Below are 17,008 nucleotides of genomic sequence, written 5' to 3' on the forward strand. Positions count from 1 at the left end.
CTATCCCTTTACATCTTCCACCAGATTTCAGTAAAATGTAATGAAGGAGACAATTTGAAGAAAACGAGCCTGCAATTTTTATGTTACCATTTTGTTTTAACATAGACAACCTTTATATACAAATTCTTTAATAAGCTGAGCCTGCAAAACGTTGCATTCTGACTTTGCATTGTCTTTTTTGGAGGCCATCCACAGGGATTTAACAAAGCGTTTCACAAACAAATTCTGGAACGCATCCAATACAGGTTTCAATATCATCACTGTCCTCTCATACTGCACATTGTAGGTATGGAAGATGACAGTGTCAGTCATTATTTCAAAAATTAAGACTGGCTTCTGTACATCCCTGACCCACTACAACGTCAGAATATTAGTGTTTAAAGTAATAAAGGATTTCTATAGATACAGAAAACTCTTTTCTTCTGGTGCAGTGAACCAGAATCCAGAAGGCATAACCTTAAAACAGCTGGGTCATTTCTGAATGAAAATGGGGAGTACTTTTCCCACACTCTGGATAATGGAAACCTGGAATTCTTCATCAAAGAGGCGGCAGACGTGGAGTCAACAAAAAATTTACAGGACTGAAGCAGAATTTTGTAGGGAAAGGATATCACGATAAGTAGTACAGGTTTGATGGACTGAATGGTCTAATCCTGTACCTTTTAGCTGAGAACTGGCATCACAACCAATATGGGTGGCACGATGGCACAGTGGTTAGCCTCACAGCGCCAGGGACTCGGGTTCGATTCTCAGCTTAGGTCACAGTCTGTGCAAAGTCAGCACATTCTCCCCATGTCTGCATGGGTTTCCTCTGGGTGCTCCAGTTTCCTCCCGCATTCCGAAAATTAGGTGCACTGGCCATGCTAAATTTTCCCGCAGTATACCCGAACAGGCACCTGAGCGTGGCAACTTCATTATAAGCCTACTTATGACACTAATAAATAAGTTAAACTATCACAACAAAAACAGAAAATGCTGGAAAATCTCAGGCGGTCTGACAACAGAGAACAGAGCCAACGTTGAGACTGGATGACCCTTTATCACAGCCACTGTCACTATCCTTTTCCCATCAAGTGGGAGTTTCGTAGCTTAACACAGACACCAGTACAGGACCACAATTCAAAGACAGCTTACAAAGGGAGTGACCAAAAACTCTTTGTGATCGAATGGTGGTTAGGTGACTCCTCCATCGAAGGATGGAAACAAATTTTTAAAGCTCAAGGCAGTTTATTAATTTACTAACAATTCAAAAATGTTCATTTGGATCACAAAGCCTCAAAATTAACTTTTAAAATGCCTCCAGGAGAAAATGGCTCTGCGCTTTAGGATACCACAGTTTATGTCTTGGCATTCAAAAACTAAAATGACCTTTCCTCACTGTTAAAATATTATCTTAATCATTTTGTATTACAGAAAAAAATGGGGGCTTAGTAGATCCTGTGGTGAAAATATTGCAACAATATAAGCGCTATTGCTAACACTTGCCAAAGTGGAATTGTTATATTAAGTCACAAATATTGCCCTTTTTGGCAATATTGTAGCTCTCTTCAATTACCAGGCACCTTGCTTGTACAATAAAGATTTATCAATACTACTTAAGTTAAAGTTTATTTATTAGTGTCACAAGTATGCTTACATTAACACTGCAACGAAGTTACTGTGAAAATCCCCTACAGTGCCTGTTTGGGTATACTGAGGGACGTCTTTCGAACTGTGGGAGGAAACCAGAGCACTCGAGGTAACTCACACAGACAAGAGAAAAATGTGCAGACCCCACACAGACAGTGACCCAAGCCAGGAATTGAACCCAGATCCCTGGTGCTGTGAGGCAGCAGTGCTAACCAGTGCACCAACGTGCCACCCGTTGACTTCTCTGTCAGCTGCTACGAATGATAGAGACAAAAAGATAACACAAGGTGGCTTGGGCTGGAAAGAAGTTCACACTGGTGTGTTACAGAGGTTGGTTTTCAGGCACATTGTTGGGCCAGACTACATTGAGTTTCACCTTTACATCAGAACCATGCTATATTTAAGCTCTTACTGCCAACATGGGTTACATGAAGAGATCCTCCATTCCAAAGAGAAAATGCTGGAAAATCTCAGCAAGTCTGGCAGCATCTGAAAGGGGAGAATGATCCTCCATCCAATGGAACTAACATTGCTTACCTTGCTGAATACAACCATTTGCTCAAGAGTTATTTTTAAATTATCCTGTTAAACCTTTAATAATGGGTGGTCATATCCCTTCTCACATGCAACATCTAAAATAATACTTCAATGTCAAGAAATAGCTCAATGGACCAAAACAAATATCCCAAAGGCTTACTTAAAAAGGAACATAATTACAGTACTTTGCAGTACTGACCATGAATGTTATTGAATTGAACCACAAGATTAGCAATTGATTTGCAAGCCTACCTTACTCTCTGTTCCAGCATGCTGGCGTACAGCTGCAACCATCTCCAACTTGGCATTGTTCGGGACATTGGCAAATCGCCACTGCTGTGACAAATCCAAAACTGTTCTCTGGAACCTGCAATCAACCAACCATCAATATTCGACTTCTGCTACATTTCAATATACAACATTCAAAGCTACACCCTCAAAATTTTGGAGAATATTTTTTAGATTCCCATTACAATTCATTGTTTTCGAGTTGTGAGATGAAATATTTATCCTAAAAATCTACAGGATATCATTGCTTACTAACATGTTTAAAGTTAAATGTGGAATAACCTTTTACAGCAAGCAATGTATCAAAGATATCGCTTTAAGGGTAGGACACTGAACATTCAACTGACATTCAGAGCTACCACTTTTATCCACCTGAAGCGGAACATTAAACGAGGATTCTGGAAATAGAAGGTATTGTCCTTGCTCCCTTTATGTAACTCTAGAGCTGTTCTGAGTTGAAGAGCTCCAAAGTAGACATTAGCATTGAGGGATGTAAATGGTCTCGGGTGAGTTGGGGAGTTTATATATTGTGATGTACAAGGTATCACAATCGCGTGAGACAGGCTGAATGACTTGTTCTATGTGCCTTTGTTTGTATGTGCATCGAGTCACTTCATGAAACTGGGAACGTCCCGCTGAGATCAGGCCTGGCTCCGTGCAGTCTACCAGAATTGATGGCCTGTTAAAACATCTTTCAGATTACAATCACTGCAAAATCATTTCAACCAAGTTTTGCATTGTTCCTAAAGGAATTGCCTCATTTAACAAATCCTGTCGGATTAACCACAAACAGAAGGCACTCGTTCCGGTGCAAAACTGTCACAATTGCCAATAAAAGGTAAATGAGGATCATCTATCCTTCAAAATGGTCCCCTGGAATCTTGTTCTATGTTTACTAGAAAAATACAGATTGAGGAGATCCTTCTGCTGTCTTTGGTTAAATTTACACAATATCCCTTTGCATAAGTTTAATCCACATCAAAAATGGTCATGCGAAAAAAATTCCAACAGTGAACCACATCAATTCACAAGAAGGATTTCATCATTTTTTTTATTCTTCCACAGGATGTGGGTGTCACTGACTAGGCCAGCATTTAATTCCCATCGCAAAGTGCCCCAGAGGAGGTGGTGAGCTGCCATTTTGAACCACCACAGTCCATCTGGTGTAAGTACACCAACAAAGCTGTTTGGGAGGGAGTTCCAGGAATTTAACCCAGGAACGGCAATATAGTTCCATGTCAGGACGCTGTGTGACTTGGTGGAGAACCTGCAGCTGATGGTGTCCCCATGCATCTGCTGCCCATGTCCATCGGGGTGACAGAGGCCGTGAGTTTGGAAGGTGCTGTCTAAGGAGTCTTAGTGAGTTGCTGCGGTGCATTTTGTAGATAGAATATACTACTGTCACTGTTCATTGGTGAAGGGAGTGAAGATTTAAGATGGTGGAAGGGTGCCAATCAAAAAGACTTTGTCCTGGATGACATTGAGCTCGAGTGTTGTTGGAGCCACACTCATCCAAGCAAGTGGAGAGTATCTGACTTGTGCCTTGTAGATGGTAGACAAGCTTTGGAAAGTCAAAAGGCGAGTTTGGTGCCTCAGGATTTCCAGCCTTTGACCTTCTTTTGTAGCCATAGTATTTATATTATATTCAGTTTCTGGTTGATGCCTTTTTTTAATCATTTATGGAATGTGGGCAGCGCTGGCTGGCCAGCATTTATTGCCCATCCTGAGTTGCCCTTGAGAAGGTAGTGATGAGCTGCCTTCTTGAATCACTTCAGTCCATATGCTGTGGAGTGACCCACAATGTCATTAGGGAGGAAATTCCAGGATTTTGACCCAGCGACTGCAAAGGAACAGCTAACCCGAGGATGTTGCAAGTGGAGGATTTAGCAACAGTAATACCAATGAATATCAGTGGAAGTGGTTAGAATCTCTCTTGTTGGAGGTTACCATAGCCTGGAACTTCTGCAGCATGAATCTTACTTGTCAGTTATTAGCCCAAACTTGAATGTTGTCCAGGTTTTGCTGCATATGAACATGGGCTGCTTCTATATCCAAAACATTATGAACGCTGCTGAACATTGTGTAATCAAGAGTGAACATCCTCACGTCTGACTTTATGTTGAAGGGAAGATTGTTGATGAAGCAGCTGAAGATGGTTGGGCCTAGGGCACCACACAGAGGAAATCCTGCTGCGATGTCCCAGGGCTGAGCTGACTGACCTCCAACAACTACAACTATCTTCTTTTGTGTGAGGTATGACTAACCAGTGAAGAGTTTTCCATGTGCATCCCACTGACTCCAGTTTAGCGAAGGCTCCTTGATGTCACACATGGTCAGATGCTGTCTTCATGTCAAGGACAGTCACTCTCAACACATCTCTTGATTTCAGCTCTTTTCCCATGCTTGGATTAAGGTTGTAATGAGTCCAGGAATTGAGTGGCCTTAGTGAAACCCAGAATGAGTGCCTGACAACAGGTTATTGCTGAATAAATGCTACTTGATAACAACAAGTGTCAACAACACCTTCCATCACTTTGCTGACAACTGTCAACTGATGGGGCAATAACTAATCAGGTTGGATTGTCTGCTTTTTGTGGACAGAACACACCTGGGCAATTTTCCACATTACCAGATAGATGCCAGTGTTGTAGTTGTACTGGAACAGCTTGGCTTTACGCTTTGCTGGTTCTGAAGCACAAGTTTTGAGTACTATTGCTGGAATACTGTCAGGGCCCATTGCCTTTGCAGTATCCAGTATCATCAGCCATTTGTTGATATCAGGTGGACTGAACTAAACTGGCTGAAGATTGGCAGCTATGATCCTAGGAACCTCAGGAGGAAGCCGAAGTGGAGCATCTACTCAGTGCTGATGGCTGCATATATTTTGGCCATGTCCACCATTATTCACAACTGGATGTGACAGGACTGCAGTGCTTAGGTATGAATCTTTTGTTATGGGATTGTTTAGCTTTGTCTATTACATGCTGCTTATACTGTAAATACACATGCAAGTAGTTCTGAGTTGTAGCTTCACCAAGTTGACGTCTCAATTTTAGGTTTGCCTGGTGTTGTTCCTGGCATGCCCTCCTGCATTCTTCATTGAACCAGGGTTGATCCCCTGGCTTGATAGTAATAGTAATGTGGACTTGCCAGGCCACGAGGTAAAAGACTGAGGTTGAACACAATTTTTCAGCTGCTGTTGGTGCAAGTGCCTGATGGATGTCCCATCCTGAGTTGATAGATCTGTTTGAAATCTATCACATTTATCACGTTGACAGTGCCACATAACAATCTGCTTACAATTTTTGTAAAAGCAGAAAACATAATGTTAACAAAGTATTTTTAAACCCTCTTAGGCCACTATAAAGGTTATAAGCGACGCAAAATAGTTAGAATCATGCAGGGCACAAAAACCCCATTAAAAATGTTTTATCTCAAATTCAGCTGGCCAAATCGTGGTCTCCAATGGACATTATAACATCTTACATTTACATAGTGCCTTTAATATGGTGGAACATCCCAAAGCAGGTCTCAAAGGCAAAGGTGGTAAAGATACTGGAAGGAGGAACTGGAAGAGTATTCATCATCACTGATAATTCTACCAACAATTGTGCACAATTGTGTCAAAATAGAATCAAGGAGGATATAGAAGTAAGACTGATAGAGATTACAGTGTAAGAAAAGCCATAAAGAAATTTGCAAACGAAGGTAAGGATTTTGAAATGAATGCTTTGGGCTCATCCCCAAGTATATGGCCATTCAGTTTCTGTCACCAATAAATCCAAATGTAGTAAGAATGTGGAATGTGGAATTTGGTACCTAAAGCAGTGGTTGAGATGAATAACAGAAACATTTAAGAAGAAAATGGATAAATGCATGAGGGAGTGAGGAATTGTAGGATATGCCAGATAAAGAATGGTGGAAGGATGTTTGCATGGACATCAATGCCAAATATAAACCAGGTGGGCTGAATAGCCTGTTTCTGTGCCGCAATTCTTTGAAATTTGGACACACCAGAATGTATCATTCAATAACATAAGTGCTTGTTGACAATATAAGCATGCACATGAATATTTATACTATACAGATATAAACAGAACTTCTGCAAAATTACACACAGATGACAATGTTAGATAACATCAGGATGTCAAGTGTAGTCTTCCAATAGAAAGGTCTAAACTAGCCTGCATCAAGGCAAAAAGGTCTAAGTACTTTTAAAATTAAAAAACCTCCCTTAAGTCACACAGATTTTAATTGCATTTCAGCCAGCAAACTTTCAGGTGAGACTGTGTTCATCAGGTTCAGGCCACAACTCAGTATCTATATCGACATTTCACAGAATATACAGCATAGAAACAGATCAAATTTACTCAATTGGTCTGCACTGGTATCTAGTACCTAAACCTGCAACCAGGTCAAATGTACCATTACTTGCATATTGTTGGTAGCATTCTTCACAGCAACACGGCAAATTGTTATATGCAATACGATTAACATATTACAAATTAAACATGTAGAAAGTCCTTAAGAAGTTATGAGTATCTCAATTTAAAATATTGTCATATATATATTTATATATGAGAGTGAACTAGGTCAGGGGAGGGAGCAAGCCAAACTTAACTTTGCAGCACAATACACCTCATTATACACCAGCATAATATCTGGCTTAGTCCAAACACGACACTGGGTCCACTTGTGATTAACACCAAGGAGAGAGTCTTAACTATAATTGTTTGAATTTGATTTGTCACATGTATCCCTATACTGTGAAAAGTACTGTTTCTTGTGCACTAAACAAAGCATGCCTACATAAAGAAAGAGCGAGTGCAGAATGTTACAATCATAGCTAGGGAGTAGAGAAAGATCAACTTAATGCATGGTTGGTCTATTCACAAGTCTGATGGCAGCAGGGAAGAAGCTGTTTTTGAGTCAGTTGGTACGTGATCTCACACTTCTATATCTTGTTCCCGATGGAAGAAAGTGGAAGAGAATACGTCCGGGGTGTGTGGGGTCCTTGATTGTGCTGGCTCCTTTTCTGAAGCAGCAGGAAGAGTGGACAATGTCAATGGATGGGGAGGCTGGTTTGAGTGCAGTACTGGACTTCAGTCATGACCCTTTGTCATTTAATATGGTATTGGACAGAGCAGGAGCCATACCAAGCTGCGATACAACCAGGAAGAATGCTTTCCATGGTGCATCTGTAGAAGTTGGTGAGAGTTATAGTGGGCATGCCAAATTTCCTTAATCTCCTGAGAAGGCAGAGGCATTGGTGGGCTTTCTTAACTATAGTGTCTGTATAGAGGGACCAGGACAGGTTGTTGGCGATATGGACACCTAAAAACGTGAAACCATGTATGCAAACCTTCTATGCAAATGTGCAGCAATAATTGCAAAAAGGTTACTCAGCAAATATGTTAAAAAGTCATAAATGGAGACAGTGGTTTGCATCAGATGACAGGGTGTCAGAGAGCAGCCCATTTTCTCCAGCCAGATGTAGATTTATTCATGGTTCTTACAAAACAACTTTTGATTTTGGGCAGTCCCAAATCAGGGGGATGCTATCCAGAAAGGTTAACGATTTCAACAGAAAAGACAATGAAACGAATGTATAACTATGCAGAAGCAGGTTGGTGGTTTCCTTCCCAGAACCTCTGCACTTCAAGATAAAAGCAAACAATAAAAAATTAGGCATTATTAATAGGTTATAAAATTCTTACTTGAGAGCATATTCCTCAGGATTCAATTTTTGTTTTCTACACACCTCTTCCAAAACCTAATAAATAGAAAAACATAACGACAAATAACAATCATTTTACTTTAGAAATAGATTTTTTTTGGCTGCAAGAGAAAAACCTGTTTCACAAAAAGATCTACTCAGTAGCAAGGTCGGATGAAAATTAAGAAGGAAATGTTCCCTTTTCGTAATTTTAGCCGATGAATGATAGATTGAGGAGAAATCAAATAAAAGCTCAGCTCAGTGTCAACTTTAAGCAAATCACAATTCTTCAGGCGTCTGCGTGGGTTTCCTCCGGGTGCTCCGGTTTCCACCCACACTCCAAAAGACATACTGGTTAGGTGCATTGGCCATGCTAAACTTTCCCTCAGTGTACCTGAACAGGTGCCATAGCATGGCAACGAGGGGATTTTAACAGTAACTTCATTGCATTGTTAATGTAAGCCTACGGGTGACTAATGAGTGAATTCCATCAAATGGCTATCAAAAGTGTACGTGAGTGACAGGGGTTAGACATAATGGGTGCAGCTGCCATAACGTTTCAACAATTCAGCATTCAATCCTTTATTTTCTATATTTGCCATCTGGCTTACTGGGGAGAGAACACAAATTTACACTACTTTTAATGTGAAGCATTTCTGACAACACCCTGAAAAGTCTAGCTGGAATTTTAAATTCTGCCCCCTTGTCCTGAACACATATTAGGTAGAATTCTCCCACAAATATTACCAAGTGTAATCTGTTAAGTTTATTTATTGGTGTCACAAGTAAGCTTACATTAGCACTGCAATGAAGTTACTGTGAAAATCCCTTAATTGCCACATTCCGGTGCCTATTCGGGTACACTGAGGGAGAATTTAACAAGGCCAACGCACCTAACCAGCATGTCTTTCAGACTGTGGGAGGAAACCCATGCAGACACGGGGAAAACATGCAGACTCTGCACAGACATTGACCCAAGCTGAGAATCAAACCCGAGTCCCTGGCACTGTGAAACAGCAGTGCTAACCACTGTGCCACCGTGCTGGCGAGAAAAGCAGTGAGAATCCCGCTGGGTGGGTCAACGTGATCCGGATCATAATTCTACCACACTTAGGTCATTTTTTCTGGAGCTTGGGAAGATTCTTGCCAGCAAGGAGATGTGCGGCAAGGCCAGCTCCTCAGGGATTGAGCTGCCATTTTTAAAAGGTGCCCTGATCTCAAAATGAAATTGAAGGAAAGCTCTCCTCCCCACCAATGACAACAGAACCCCCCACAGACACAGGAACACCCTAACTCTTGACCCTCCATCATTAAATTTCCCAGAAAGTTCTCCCCGCATGACAGCATGAGGGCAACCCACCCCACCTCCACCCTCACCAGCAGTGCCTCTCACAAGTGTGTAAAATACCAGTGTGGAGTCGCTGGAGATCCCTCCTGGCCCACTTCCTTAAGTGCCAGATTGGTATTGTTAGGGGCTGTACCTGGTCACTGCCTAGCCATGTACCTGAGCATCTATGGACTCCAATGACGCCCAAGCCCTCCCGTGAAGCCATCACATCTGGTCTCTGTTTGTGGAGACCAGTAGCGGTTTGCACCGGAGGGTCAGAGAATCCTGGGAGCCAGGTGAATCCGGCTCTAAACCAACCCTGCGTGCATTTTAATTTAAATATGCTAATTTGGTGCAAACAGTCATTGGGTGAGAATCAGATTACATCAGCAATGGGGGGAGCAGGAAGAATCCTAAATGGGGTTCTTGCTGGTGCAAATTGTGTTTGGCTCCTCTCGTGATATTCTCCAGCCAGGATGTGATTTGCACCAGGGCACACAGGGGCCGGAGAATCACCCTCATCATTCTTAAAGAGGATTCCACCAGAAATTGTTCAATGCTTACATCGGTCAGCCACACACAAACATTTGAAAATTACTGTTTTAAAATATCCAACATGATAACAGCAACACAAGAGTGTATTATTTTGTTCTGAAGAGCCAAGTCACACCTTAGGCAGCACTTGCTTCAAACAGAGCAACATTAGCTCATAATTCCCTACAGCAGTTATTTGGATAATCTAGAGATAGTAACCATGTTTTCATATTTGACTTTTAATCAATCAAACAGCAATTTTAGGACCAGACTGCTCAGGTTTTTTTGAGTGGGTTATGGGCTATTATTAAAAAAATTCTAAACTATAAACAGGAAGCCCAATGAAGTTTATTTTATATAAAAGCAAAATACTGCAGATGATGAAAATCTGAAACATAAAATGCTGGAAAATCTCAGCAAGTCTGACAGCATCTGTGGAGTGAAAAAAGAGCCAATGTTTTAAGTCAGGGTGACCCTTTGTCAGAGCTGGTTTATTTTTTTCCAATTACCTTCCAGGGTTCTAGTTCTCATTCAACATCAAGTCAGCACCCAGGAGGTAATGAAATTTTATCCAATCACCAATTGTTTTGCAGTGGTGGACCCCATTCTCAAGTTTTGCCACAGCTTATGACACCTAATAGGTAATCAACATTTGCAAAATCTAAAATGGAGCACAGTGGTAGCTTGAGTTCTTAGTTCTTAAAACGTGTCAAGTGCTCTCACCTGACTGGCAGAAGGCAAGAACTCAAGCCCCCACTCCAGGATTTCAGCAAATAATATTCTACAATCAAGGGACTATACATAGTTAAGAGGCGATTTACTTGAGGTGATGAGAGATGAGTAACGGATTTCTAAAGTCACCACAGCACAGGACAAGGCCTTTTGGCCCATTAAATTGGAAGAGTAGAGAGAATCTATTTCTTTTGGTGGGAGTGTTCAGAACAAAGGGGCATTTTGTGGAGATGGTCGTGTAGTGGAATTGTCATAGACCAGTAATCCAGAGACCCAGGGCAAGATCTGGGGATCCAGGTTCAAATCCCACGGGGGCAGACAATGAAATATGATCTCAATAAAAATCTGGAATTAAAAATCTAACAATGACAGAAAACTACTGTCAATTGTTGCAAAAATCCATCTGTTTCACTAATGCCCTTTAGGGAAGGAAATCTGCGTTTCTTACCTGGTCTGGCCTACATGTGACTCTAAATGAGAATTTTTTAAAAAGTAACATTCGAGCCGGAGGGGCGGCACAATGGTTAGCACTGCTGCCTCACAATGCCAGGGATTCAGGTTCGATTCCTGGCTTGGGTGACTGTGTGGAGTTTGCACGTTCACCCCATGTCTGAGTGGGTTTCCTCCCATAGTCTGAAGGATGTGCTGGTTAGGTGCATTGACCTGAACAGAACCCAGAATATGGTGGAATTTCACAGTAACTTCATTGCAGTGTTAATGTAAGCCTTACTTGTGACTAATAAACAAATAATTTCAACAATAAGACGATTTGGGTGACCACAGAGATACTTCACACAAACGTAACCACAATTTGACATTGTCACCCAAAAAAACTGCGGAGACTGAGGGTCAATTGAAAATTTCAAAACTGACTGTTAGATTTCTGACGTACGTACATTTAGGGTTTGGGAATAAAAGCAGCTAGATGGAGTTAAGCTCAGCTCTAACTGAGTGGCAGGACATACTCAATCAAACGCCTGAATGACCTACTTCTGTTCCCATGTGGAGACAGAACTCTCCACTCACCTGACCAAGGAACAGCATGTTCCGAAAGCTTGGTGTTTACTATCAAATAAACCTGTTGGACTTTAACCTGGTGTTGTGAGACTTCTTCCCATGTTTCTGACGCAGAGAAAATAGGCAAAATGTTAAACTAAGGCCCATCTGTTTGCTCTGAATAACGAGTGTTTTTTTAAAATCCCAAACATTTCATCCAAAAGAGCAGGGAGTTCTCTGTGGGCTAACCAACATTCTTCCTCAACCAACACCACCAAAGGGTATACTGGTCAATCCTTTCATGATGTTTGTGGTACAATGCTGCGTGCAAATTGGCTGTTCTGTTTGTCTACAAAAGAGATCACACTTCAAAGGTTAATCCACTGGTCATGAAAGTGCCCGAGAATGTTTTGAGCACATAAAAGACACTATAAATAGATCAATTTTTTTCTCTCTTTTGGGCTGGCTTTGAAAATTAATTTAAAATTGGCAACAAGATCACCTGCGCATTATCACAAATGAAGTTAACACAGAACTCTTAACTTTAATATAAGCAGAAGGATGATTTAAATTTGAAATGTTATCGCTGTCCAGACTTTATCCAGCGTTTTCTTTATTTTTTAAATGTCAGAACTCTACCTTCCCCTTCAACACAAGGAAGCAAGCCCCTGCCAAATTAAAAAGCATTCAGAAACAGCTGGCAGAATTGAGGCTTTGAAATAGAGGGGTTGCAAAATGGGGAGGGATTATTTTGCCAAATGGCAGTGTTGCATTTGAGAAAGTGGGGAGGAAAGAGGTTAATCAACTCAAGGAACAGGGGCAGCTGGTGAACCTATTCAGTGTAAAGTGAGTCAGATCTCTTTATTAGAGTATGTCATTCCTTTGAAAGGCTGGCAGGGTAGTTGGCTCTGACGAAGTCATCCAGATTGAAACGTTGGCTCTCTTCTCTCTCGATGCGGAGATGCCAGCATTGGACTGGGGTAAGCATAGTAAGAAGTCTCACAGCACCAGGTTAAAGTCTAACAAGTTTATTTGGTAGTACAAGTCACAAGCTTTTGAAGCACTGCCCCTTCATCACTGAAGAGGTAGTGGTCCGAAAGCTTATGCTACCCAACAAATTCCAACAGGTTTATTTAGTAGCACAAACCTTCAAAGCGCTGCCCCTTCATCGCCTGGTGAAGGGTTAGTGCTCCGCAAGTTTGCACTACCAAATAAATCTATTGGATTTTAACCTGGTGTTGTGAGACTTCTTACTCTGTTCTCTCTCCACAGATGCTGTCAGACCTGCTGATAATTTCAAGCATTTTCTGTTTCAGATTGCGGCATCTGCAGTAATTCACTTTTATCTTATGCTGAGGTATTTTGTTTTATTATGGAAAGGACCTCATTGCAATCTGGAATAAGCAGGTGATAATAAAAGATGTGCAGCCCAGCAATAAATTATATCACACACAGACATAAATACACAAATGTAAACACAGTGTGAAGAGAGCTGGCCATGGGGAGGGTTGATGCTCACAGTGAAGGTTTGTAATCTGCAGTCCCCTGTCTGAGGGGCACTGCCAATTTGGTCACCCAGCTCCAGGTGCCAAGGCCCGGCCAGCCAAGCAGAGGAATCCCTCACACGGTGCCGCTTGCCGGGAGTGGGGTTCATTTCAGTCCGGGCCCCCTCTCTCTTTCTCTCTCACCTGTAGCAGCGGGGTACTCGCCACCACCTTCACCTGCTGCCGCCTCCCATTCGGCGCCAGCACCGTTACCGCCGCCGCCATCGCCCCTCTCTCTCCCTACTCCAAGCGCACTCCGCGCACGCGCGGCTGCCGACCCCCAAACGGTCGGCAACGCGCATGTCAATCAGGGGAAAGAGCAGCCAATGGGAACTCTGCCCCGGACAGCGCCGCGGCCAATCAGCGTGGCGCAAAGCAACAGCCAATCGATGCACAGGTTGGTCTCCTCCGCCCAGCCAATCAGAGAGGAACGGGTCCGAGTCGCAGCCAATCAACAATAAGAAACTCAGAAACTCAGTGTGTAGTATTGGCCAAATTGACCAATCAGAGTAACCCATCCAGCACACCCAATCAGAATAACCCACTCAGCTCAGCCAATCAGAGTAACACACCCAGCTCAGCCAATCAGAGTAATCCACCCAGCACACCCAATCAGAGTAACCCACCCAGCTCAGCCAATCACTGCATTCAAACCTCAACACAGCCAATCATCCCAATGAACTCAGAGGAAACCAATTATCAAATCAGGGACAGTGCAGGAAGAGGCCATTTGGCCCATCGAGCCTGCACCGACCACAATCCCACCCAGGCCCTATCCCTGTAACCCCACATATTTACCCTGTTAATCCCCCTGAGATTAAGAGACAATTTGGCATGGCCAATCACAGGAACATGGCCTCCCACAGTCCAAAGATTTGATTTGATTTGTCATTGTCACATATATTAGCATAAAGTGAAAAGTATTGGTTCTTGCGTGCTATACAGACAAAGCATACCATTCATAGAGAAGGAAACGAGAGAGTGCAGAATGTAGTGTTACAGTCATAGCTAGGATGTGGAGAAAGATCAGCTCAATGCAAGGTAGGTCCATTCAAAAGTCTGATGGCAGCAGGGAAGAAGCTGTTCTTGAGTCAGTTGACCTCAGACTTTTGTATCTTTTTCCCAACGGAATAGGGAATGTCCCAGGTGCATGGGGTCCTTAATTATGCTGGCTGCTTTGCCAAGGCAGCAGGAAGTGTAGACAGAGTCAATGGATGGGAGGTTGGTTTGCATGATGGATTGGGCTACATTCACGACCTTTTGTAGTTCCTTGCGGTCTTGGGCAGAGCAGGAGCCATACCAAACTGTGATACAACTAGAAAGAATGCTTTCTATGGTGCATCTGTAAAAGTTGGTGAGAGCCATAGCTGAAATGCTGAATTTCCTTAGTCTTCTGAGAAAATAGAGGCATGTGTGGGCTTTCTTAACTATAGTGTTGGTATGGGGGGACCAGGACAGGTTGTTGGTAATCTGGACACCTACATACTTGAAGCTCTCGAATCTTTCTCGATGTGCGGGTTAGGTTGATCAGCATGCATTTGTCTATCAGGCTCATGATTACTTGTAAAGACTTGCTATTCAGCCGGCCTACACTGCGCTACATTGTCAGTACTTATCCTTTGACATTCTTGATTACCTGTTTGTGTCGGGCTATTTTCACAACCCCCATATACTCTATATCTGCGCACCTCATTTCACTTCACCTGATGAAGGAGCAGCACTCCGAAAGCTTGTGATTTTAAATAAACCTGTTAGATTGTAACCTGGTGTTGTGTGCCCTCTTATCTAGTTTCTGATCTTCTGGCCTAATATCCCTTTGTGGCTCTCTGCAGCACCAAGGGACCTTTCATTACAGTAAAGGTTCTGTATAAAAATAATTTGGTGACATTGTTAGTGACATATGTTCCTCACTTGTTATCCATGAGGAGGTGAAAGGAAGAGGGGATGGACATTAAGGAGACATTTGGTATTGCTGGTAAAATGGTGAGCATTATCTTTGCATTCTAGAATAATTCTTGATTAATGAACACTTAGTTAATGAGAGCAGGGATTAATCATGCTTGATGTGGTCCAGGTAGATCCATTCACACCTGCATCCCTTGAACTTATTTAGCTTATTTATTAACATCATAAGTAGGCTTATATTAACACTGTAATGAAGTTACTGTGAAAATCCCTGAATTGCCAAACTCTGGCACCTGTTTGGGATGATGTGGAGATGCCAGCGTTGGACTGGGGTAAACACAGTAAGAAGTCTCACAACACCAGATTAAAGTCCAACAGGTTTATTTGATAGTAAATGCCACAAGCTTTCGGAATGCTGTTCCTTCATCAGGTGAGTGGAAAATTCTGATCAGAAACAGGGCATATAAAGGCACACACAGTTTACAGAAAACTGATTAGATTCTAGTGATTTTGTTAGTGATTTTGAGGAAAGGGGCACAAGGCCGTGAAAAGATTTAAATGTAAGGTTCAGAGTTTGAAATCAGAGCTGCTAGGAAACCAGATGCCAACAGATAACAGATGCCGGAAGACATGGGGGATGGATTAGCAGGATTTGGCTTTAGTTAGGTTACAATGACAGAATTTTAAATGGGCAGCATTTTATCAAGGGTGAGTGATGGGTGACTGACAAAGAAGGCATTGAAATAATCTAGGCTGAGGTGACAAAGGCATGGATAAAATCTGAAGCAAAGTTGGAGTTGGGTGTTTAAAGTTTCATTTAAGTTTGAAGTTTATTTATTATTGTCTCAAGTAGTCTTGCATTAACACTGCAATCAAGTTACTATGAAAATTCCCTAGTCACTACACTCTGGCATCTGTTTGGGTACACTGAGGAAGAGTTTAGCATGGCCAATCCACCTAACCAACACGTCTTTTGCATTGCGGGAGGAAACCAGAGCGCCCAGAGGAAACCCACGCAGACACGGGGAGAATGTGTAGATTCTGCACAGACAGTGACCTCAGCTGGGAATCAAACCTAGCTCTCTGGCTCTGTGAAGCAGCAGTGCTAACCACTATGCCACCGTATCAGGTGTGATTAAGAATATGGAAGTCACTGGTGTTTGTGATCAAGAGGTTGTGGGATTGAAGCTTAACTAAGACTCCAAGATGGTAATTGGGCTGTTTTATGTATATAAAACTTGTTACATCTTCTGTTTCCATTGTATTCCTTGGAGACTACAAATTCTGCATTGTGTTGCTTGGGATAATGTAATTTTTTGCAGATGTAAAGTTAAAGTGCTAAACAAAATGGTTAATTCACCCTCTTGTTGCTCAGTGGCCAGAGAGAGTATAATTGTACACTTCCACTGTCAAGCTAACTCCAGCAATTCAAGCCTGCAAAGTTCCTTGATAATATGGTTTAATACCATACAGTATGGTGTATTAACTCACACAGAGCCAGTTTCCATCAAAAGATGCCATTTATTTAGACAATTCCCAATAATCTCTATTATCAAGGTCAGTCTTCCCTGCAGACATGTGAGAAGCACATAAAAGAATGAGGAGCATTTGAGAATTATATGCACACAGAAAATAAATTAAAAGTAAATAGCAGTAACATTTTAAACAAGTATCATTTGTATTGTAAGCCAAAGGGCATTTCACCATTCGTGAGCTAACTCATCAAACTCATTTATGCTATTGGGGCAGCACGGTAGCACAGTGGTTAGCACTGCTACTTCACAGCTCTAGGGTCCTGGG

At 42.1% G+C, this 17,008-nt stretch overlaps 1 protein-coding gene across 1 annotated transcript in view; it reads right to left on the bottom strand.

The window, feature by feature from the left end:
* Positions 1 to 13,568, bottom strand: part of aspscr1 (ASPSCR1 tether for SLC2A4, UBX domain containing) — a 230,930-nt gene extending 217,362 nt beyond the window's left edge. Inside the window, exons 1-3 of the mRNA XM_080209458.1 lie at positions 13,448 to 13,568; positions 8,172 to 8,227; positions 2,419 to 2,533 (exon numbers count right to left, since the gene is read on the bottom strand). Coding sequence (XP_080065584.1) covers positions 2,419 to 2,533; positions 8,172 to 8,227; positions 13,448 to 13,528 — 252 coding nt within the window. The 5' untranslated portion in view covers positions 13,529 to 13,568. The remainder of the gene's footprint in view (positions 1 to 2,418; positions 2,534 to 8,171; positions 8,228 to 13,447) is intronic.
* Between the last annotated feature and the right edge of the window lie 3,440 nt (positions 13,569 to 17,008).

Source organism: Carcharhinus amblyrhynchos, chromosome 21 (assembly GCF_965287045.1).
Source record: "Carcharhinus amblyrhynchos chromosome 21, sCarAmb.v2.hapA, whole genome shotgun sequence".
NCBI classification, from domain to species: Eukaryota; Metazoa; Chordata; class Chondrichthyes; order Carcharhiniformes; family Carcharhinidae; genus Carcharhinus; species Carcharhinus amblyrhynchos.